We start from the raw sequence: 7,662 nt of genomic DNA on the forward strand, positions 1-7,662 counted from the left end.
ACCACGCCGCAGGGAGTCCAAAACTCCTCAAACCGCGGAAATAACTCTAATCGGAGTGTTAGGGTCACACAGGAAAACGAGGAGGACCCCTTGACGGTAGAAGAAGAACAGTAAAAATATATAAAATCAATATCAGCCTCAGTTTTTTCATAAAAGTTAAAAATGAAAAAACCAACACAAATTTAACATTGTTAGTAGATACGGGAGCCGAGATTTCATTACTCAAACAACGTAATCAAGAGTACCCCGAAGTAGACAGTTCTAAAATTTCGAATATAACGGGAATTGGACAAGGTTCTATAAAATCCTTGGGTTTAGCGCTAGTGGAGCTTAAAACAAAAAATGTCATTATACCACACGATTTTCAAATAGTTCCACCTGATTTTCCGATTTCATGCGATGGCATTCTGGGGATAGATTTCATTAAAGAGTTCAATTGCATTCTAGATTTTCAAGACTCACAGGGTTCTTTAGTATTAAGACCTAATAACCTGACTTTTTCAATACAAATTCCAATGCACAATTCGGTTTCCGAAAATACTCTCTTACTGCCATCTAGAGCAGAAGTAATTAGAACAGTGAAAATTAACTCAACAGAATCGTCCGTTTTTATTCCGAGTCAAGAACCATTTAAAGGTGTGCTGGTTCCGAGCACATTAGTTAACACGGGTTGTGCAACAGTCCGATTTTTAAATACAAACTCCGAAACAATTAGTTTAAATGTTAACACAATAAAATTCGAGTCGTTAGAAAACTATGATATACAAAAGCCCAAGGTACTCAAACCCAAGTACAGTAATGATAGAACAAAAGAAGTATTGAAAAAACTAAGTTTCCCCTCTCAATTCCAAACAAAATTATCAGAACTATGTACAACTTATAGTGATATATTCGGTCTTGAATCGGAACCGATATCAGCTAACAATTTTTATAAACAAAAACTTCGTTTAAGCGATAAAACACCAGTATATATAAAAAATTATAGAAATGCAGAAAGTGAAAAGCCAGAAATAAACAAACAGGTTGACAAATTAATAAAGGATGGCATAGTCGAACCTTCAATTTCAGAATATAACAGTCCATTATTGTTGGTTCCAAAAAAATGTTTACCAAATTCAACAGAAAAACGATGGAGACTAGTGGTTGACTATAGACAAATAAACAAAAAATTATTAGCTGACAAATTTCCTTTAACACGCATAGAAGATATATTAGATCAGTTAGGACGGGCTAAATACTTTTCTTGCTTGGACCTTATGTCCGGATTTCACCAAATAGAGTTGTCCGAAAGGTCTAGAAACCTTACATCATTCTCTACAAATAAAGGTTCATTTCGTTATACGAGATTGCCGTACGGATTAAAAGTGGCACCAAATTCGTTCATGAGAATGATGACCTTAGCATTTTCCGGTCTCGAACCATCACAGGCGTTCCTATACATGGACGATCTAGTAGTCATAGGATGCTCCGAACAACATATGTTTAACAATTTAACAAAAGTATTTCAGTTATGCCGTAAATTTAACTTAAAACTTCACCCAGAAAAATGTTCATTTTTTATGCACGAAGTTACATATCTGGGTCATAGGTGCACAGACAAGGGTATATTACCAGATGAAAACAAATACGAAGCAATCAAAAATTATCCAGTGCCCAAAAACTCAGATGAGGCGCGTAGATTCGTAGCATTCTGTAATTACTATAGAAGATTTATAAAAAATTTTGCAGATTACTCTAGGCATATAACAAAACTTTGCAAGAAAAATGTCCACTTCGAATGGAATAAAGATTGTAATGACGCATTTAATTATTTAAAAGAGGCCTTAATGAGCCCAAAACTCTTACAATACCCAGATTTCAACAAAGAATTTTGTATAACAACAGATGCTAGCAAATACGCTTGCGGAGCAGTACTTATGCAGGAACATGGGGGCCGCGCACCTACCAATTGCATATGCGTCTCGATCATTCACGAAAGGAGAATCCAACAAGTCAACCACTGAGCAAGAATTAGCAGCCATCCATTGGGCCATAAAATATTTCAGACCATACGTTTATGGGAGACATTTCATAGTAAAAACAGACCATCGACCATTAATTTATTTATTTTCAATGAAAGACCCTAGTTCAAAATTAACAAGAATGAGGCTAGATTTAGAAATATACGATTTTACTGCGGAATACCTCAAGGGGAAAAATAATTGTGTGGCGGACGCGCTGTCCAGGATCACAATAAATGACCTAAAGTCAATAAACAGACAGGTAATGAAAATTACAACTAGGTCAGAAACTCGTAAAAACCAGGATCAGAAATCAGAAAAGGAACCCTTGCAGAAGCAAGAGCTTCAAGAGCCCAGAGTCTACGACGTTGTCAATAACAATGACATCAGGAAATATGTGAAACTTAAATTCGTCAAACATAAGTGTTTGTTTAAACGAGGAAAACGAATAATTTCACAATTTGAAATTGATGATTTGTACTCTAATGGGAAAATTGATTTAAAACAATTTTTCCAAAGGCTTGAAATACAGGCCGGAGTGCAAAACATAAAACAATTCCAAATGGCACCAAGCGCACTGATTCTAAAGTCAGTATTACTACGAGAATTTAAAGAAATGGGCAACCGTACATTACAAAAAGTACAGATAGCGCTACGTTCTAAGGTGACCATAGTAGACAAAAACAATGAAAAAAGTATAAGAGAAATCTTAAAAAAATTTCATGACGACCCAATCGAGGGAGGTCATTCAGGAATAACAAGAACATTATTAAAAATAAGGCGACATTACTATTGGCCTAACATGACAAAAGTAGTCACCAAATACGTAAAAACATGTCAGACCTGTCAAAAATCTAAGACAATCACTCATACAAAAACACCAATGACCATTACCGAGACACCTACATCAGCTTTTGACACAGTATTAATTGATACTATTGGCCCATTACCGCGCTCGGAGGAGGGAAACGAATACGCAGTCACAATTATTTGTGATTTAACTAAATACTTAGTAACAGTACCGATTCCGAATAAAAGCGCAACTGCCGTTGCAAAAGCAATTTTTGAAAACTTTATACTCGTTTACGGCCCAATGAAGGTTATTCTAACAGACATGGGCACAGAGTATAAAAACAGTATAATAAGAGACTTATGCAAATATATGAAAATTGACAACATTTCATCGACTGCACACCACCATCAAACCTTAGGGACTATTGAACGCAGTCACCAAACGTTTAACGAATATGTCCGTTCATATATTTCAAGTGACAAAAGTGATTGGGACATATGGTTGAAATATTTCACCTATTGTTTCAACACTACACCATCAGTCACGCATAATTATTGCCCATTCGAATTAGTGTTTGGGAGACCTGCTCGAAAATTTATAGATATTTCTAAAATAAATCAAATAGATCCTATATATAACATAAATGATTATGCTAAGGAAATTAAGTTTAGGTTAGAATCAGCATACAAACGGGCAAGAACCATGCTAGAAAGGGAAAAATAAAAACGAAAAACGCTATACGACAAAGACGTAAATAACTTCGACCTAAAAATCGGAGACCAGGTCTTACTCAAGAACGAAACCGGTCACAAATTAGATCGGAATTATTTAGGACCATTTAAGGTAATAGGGATAGACGATAGGAATAATGTTAAAATCATAGACAGTAAGAAAAAACAACAGACAGTAAGCAAAGATAGATTAAAACCATTTTTCGAATAATACAACATAATTAAAGAAATATATATGTATATGTAAGAACATACAAAGTTTTTCTATATCCTTTAATTAATTCTTAATTCCTTTTAACTTTCAATTATTTTAACATTAAAAAAAAAAAAATTTTTTTGAAAATTAAAAATAAGACCCACATACAAACAATTCAACACCCAACATATATGCATCATCATATCATTACATACATTTGCATTCAATTTTATTTCTTTTTAATTTTATATTCATTCTTCAAAAAAAAAAAAAAAAAAAAAAAAACTATTTTAGAATGACTTCATAAATATACGTCATTCATTTTAACGGGGGAGGTGTAGCGAGCGGAGTATATAATTTTAATTCTATTTTAATTACATAAATATATCCGTTGTATGGGCACATGCAAATGATTTCAATTCATATTTTAATTACATAAATACATACATTGTATATGCCCATACAAACTAACACATTGCTTCTCAAGTGTCCGGCCAGCGAGCCGGCCCTAAAATGCTGACCATGCATTCCCACGGAGACGACTGGCCTTCACACCAACTAACACTTAAAGCCAGCCGTCTCGTGGTATATATAAACATAGGGAAAATATGCCAATGCAAGTATATACTCCTATCGCTGCTTACTTCAGTTTTTAGCCTTTAAGAATATATGTTTGAGAATAAAGTTCAGTTCAGAATACCACTCACAACGGCACAGTGTTATAATTTGTATCGATCTTACAATCTAATTGTACAAACGCGAAGGAATAGGCAGGCGATCAGCGAGTACCAAATCGAACTATTATGAAGCTTGCCGTGGACAAAGGCCAGGAAGCGATAAGCAAAAGAGTGCAAAAGTAGTTAGAAATGACAACTAGAACAGTGTTGCCGCGCAGGGCAAATAGCAAAACAAAGGCAAACATCAAGAAATGAATTTACGTTAAGATTTGAAATTAGTGATTGGATTTAGGCTGCGGCATGACCGAACATAAGTATTCATTTGAAATTCATCTTTTTGTTCCTAAATAAAAATATTTGTATTCTTCAAAATGATTTCTATAGAATCAAATAAATATATTCCTTTTATCGTCAATTTTTTGAAAAATAGAAACAATTTGAAGAAAATAAAAATTTAATAACATTGATGTTTCATTTCCGCAATATTGGGAAGTATATTGACGCATATTAACGAACTTGTATAGCTTAAAGCAATAATTCGTAATTAAGTATAGTAAAATTTTATTAAAATTCAAGTAGATATACCGACCGATTGATGTGATATAGTTGCATACATGTGATATTGTTGTGAGTCTGAATAATACATAAATTTTGATCCATAATATTTTTTTAACCCGAAAACTTCAGGCTGACGAGTCACGGGAAAATAAAAGAACAGCTTTCTCTGGAGAAGAAAAGTTTCGAACCAACGTTTACTATCCAATTTTAGATACTTTAAGTGTACAATTGACAGGACGTTAAAGTGTTTATCATAATCTTTATGAAAACAACTAATCTTATGAAAAAAGCCGTTCGCTATCCGCAACCTGCGAACCGCCTGGTGGCCCCTGCTAAGCCCCCTTTTGAACATCTCATTAGTTCTCGAGGAACAGGCCCGTTTGAATTTAAAAGAATTCAATTTCCGAAACGCCTTGCATTTGCCATGACCATCAACAAATCACAAGGCCAATCTTTAAAAGTTTGTGGTTTAAATCTAGAACATTCATGTTTTTCCCATGGTCAATTATACGTGGCATGTTCACGGGTTGGAAGACCATCTGCGTTGTTTGTTTTTGCGCCAAAAAACGTCGTGTATCACAAGGTGCTTAAGTGAAGAGCAACCTATGTACTAAAATACAGAAATAAAAATGAATAATTAATGTTGGTATATAATTTTTTTGTAAATTTTTTCAAATAAAAAAAAACAATCTGCCTATTTATTGCCATTAAGGCGGAACAAGGTTCCGCCACCAGATGGCGACAGTTTTATGTAAAGTTTCGTTTGGTGATTAAAATATAAAGAAACATTTTATTTCATTTCACAACAGTAATGAATTCATTTTGCTTACAAAAATCAAGTGTTATTCAGTTGAACTTCCCTAAGTAAATTAATGTGAATACAAAGTAAATACTGAATCGAAGCGTTATACTTGTCCGCAAATTATCTGTTTCCTTAAAGTGCTCTTTAATCTGACGTTAACACAAACAATGATTTTCTAAATTTATCCCGCAAACACTAAGCGATTGGCCGTGCGACTTGTTAATTGTCATTGCGAACTGGAAACTGCCATCGTTTAAAGTCAAACGGATGATCAGTCGGAATCATTGATATTTAAGGAATATAAATATTTTTTACCTGCGTTTTTTCCGTTAATGATGGTTGCCTCAATCAAATTCGGCATAAGTCTTTTTACCGGAAGCCCTATCCTGTTAACTTTTGGAAATTAGCTGTAACAATTAGACCATTTCGATGCATATCCGCGACTGTATCGTATGTAGAAAAATCAAATTTTACAGGAGAAGCTTTTTCTTTATTTTTGTATTTCGGTATTTTTGTGCGATTACAGTATTTCCATGCAAATTTGTATAGACATACGATAATTTCGCGCGCACATTGTAACATACGTGTAGATCCAAAAAGGGGTCTACTGCTAATGTGGCCCTGTGCCACAAGCAACTTCAGAGCATATATCAATAATATAATTGAAGGCCAACTTGCATAAGCGGACGGGACAGACAATGTAATAATAAGTGCGTGTGCTTCGTTTCAGTTCTTTTCTCAAGTGATCGTTATAATTTTCCATATTTGTTCTTAAGCTAAGCGCTGGCATAACTGCGCGTGTATATGTAAGCATGCAAATCGTAGATAACAATAGATAAATTTTGATATGCAAGAGAGATTCAAGTGAGAGCGACTATTTAAGAGCGTAATGTTAGCTTAAGAGTAGTACTTCAATTCGAGCGTAACATAAGAGTATTGGCTTTGGCTATAATTACATATAAATATATATCTAATTAGTAGGACTTCATGAAATGACTTAACATCGGCCGCATTGAACGACTGCAAGGCTTCAAAATTCATTCACAGGCAAAGGAGCTAATCGACGTATTGATCGCTTAAAAACGCCAGATTTAGTTCTGACGACCGCCACGCGAACTTTTCCATCCTCGCCTTTGATGGCCTCCTCGATGACTCCCATTAGCCACTGTTGAGGCGGACTGTTGTCCTCGTGGACCACGACGATGGTTCCGATTTGTATATTGTGGCTCTCGCTTAGCCACTTCTGTCGTTGTTGCAGGCTCAGGACGTAGTCTTTTTGCCAGTCTACCCAAAACCGTTGCTTGACGGCGGATATCAGTTGCCATCTCTTCAAGTAGCTCAGTTTGTCGTCTGTTACTGGCTGACTTGACACGAATGGCAGCGCAACGAGCGTTGTTCCGACCAGCAGATGAGCTGGGGTTACTGCTTCGCCGTCGTTTGGGTTGGAGCTGTCCACGACGATGGGCCTCGAATTGAGAATGGCTTCGACTTCTACCAAGACGGTGTTCAACTCGTCCTGTCGGAGCACTGCGCTGCCCACGGCCTTGACCATTAATCCCTTTGCTGATTTCACGGCCGCCTCCCATAGGCCGCCAAAATGGGGCGCTCGGGGCGGGATGAACGAGAAGGTGATCCCACGCGTGGCTGCGAACTCCGTTATGGCATCCTGGTTGGCAATGAAATGGTCCCTGAACTCCTGCAGCATTCGGGAAGCACCGACAAAATTGGTGGCATTGTCGCAGAAAATTTTCTGGACACGTCCACGCCGGCCAACAAACCTAGACAAACACATAATAAATGATTTAGATTTGAGGTCTGAAACAAGTTCTATGTGAACAGCTTTAGAGGAAAAACAAACAAATATGGCAATATACATCTTTACCGCTGACTTCCCTCTAATTCCTA

At 36.2% G+C, this 7,662-nt stretch overlaps 1 protein-coding gene across 1 annotated transcript; it reads right to left on the reverse strand.

The window, feature by feature from the left end:
• Positions 1-6,787: 6,787 nt before the first annotated feature.
• On the reverse strand, positions 6,788-7,462 carry LOC122320281. The gene has a single exon (XM_043208444.1). The coding sequence runs from the start codon at positions 7,460-7,462 to the stop codon at positions 6,788-6,790; it is 675 nt and encodes a 224-aa protein (XP_043064379.1).
• Between the last annotated feature and the right edge of the window lie 200 nt (positions 7,463-7,662).

Source organism: Drosophila ficusphila, unplaced genomic scaffold (assembly GCF_018152265.1).
Source record: "Drosophila ficusphila isolate 14025-0441.05 unplaced genomic scaffold, ASM1815226v1 contig_47, whole genome shotgun sequence".
Taxonomy (NCBI): Eukaryota; Metazoa; Arthropoda; class Insecta; order Diptera; family Drosophilidae; genus Drosophila; species Drosophila ficusphila.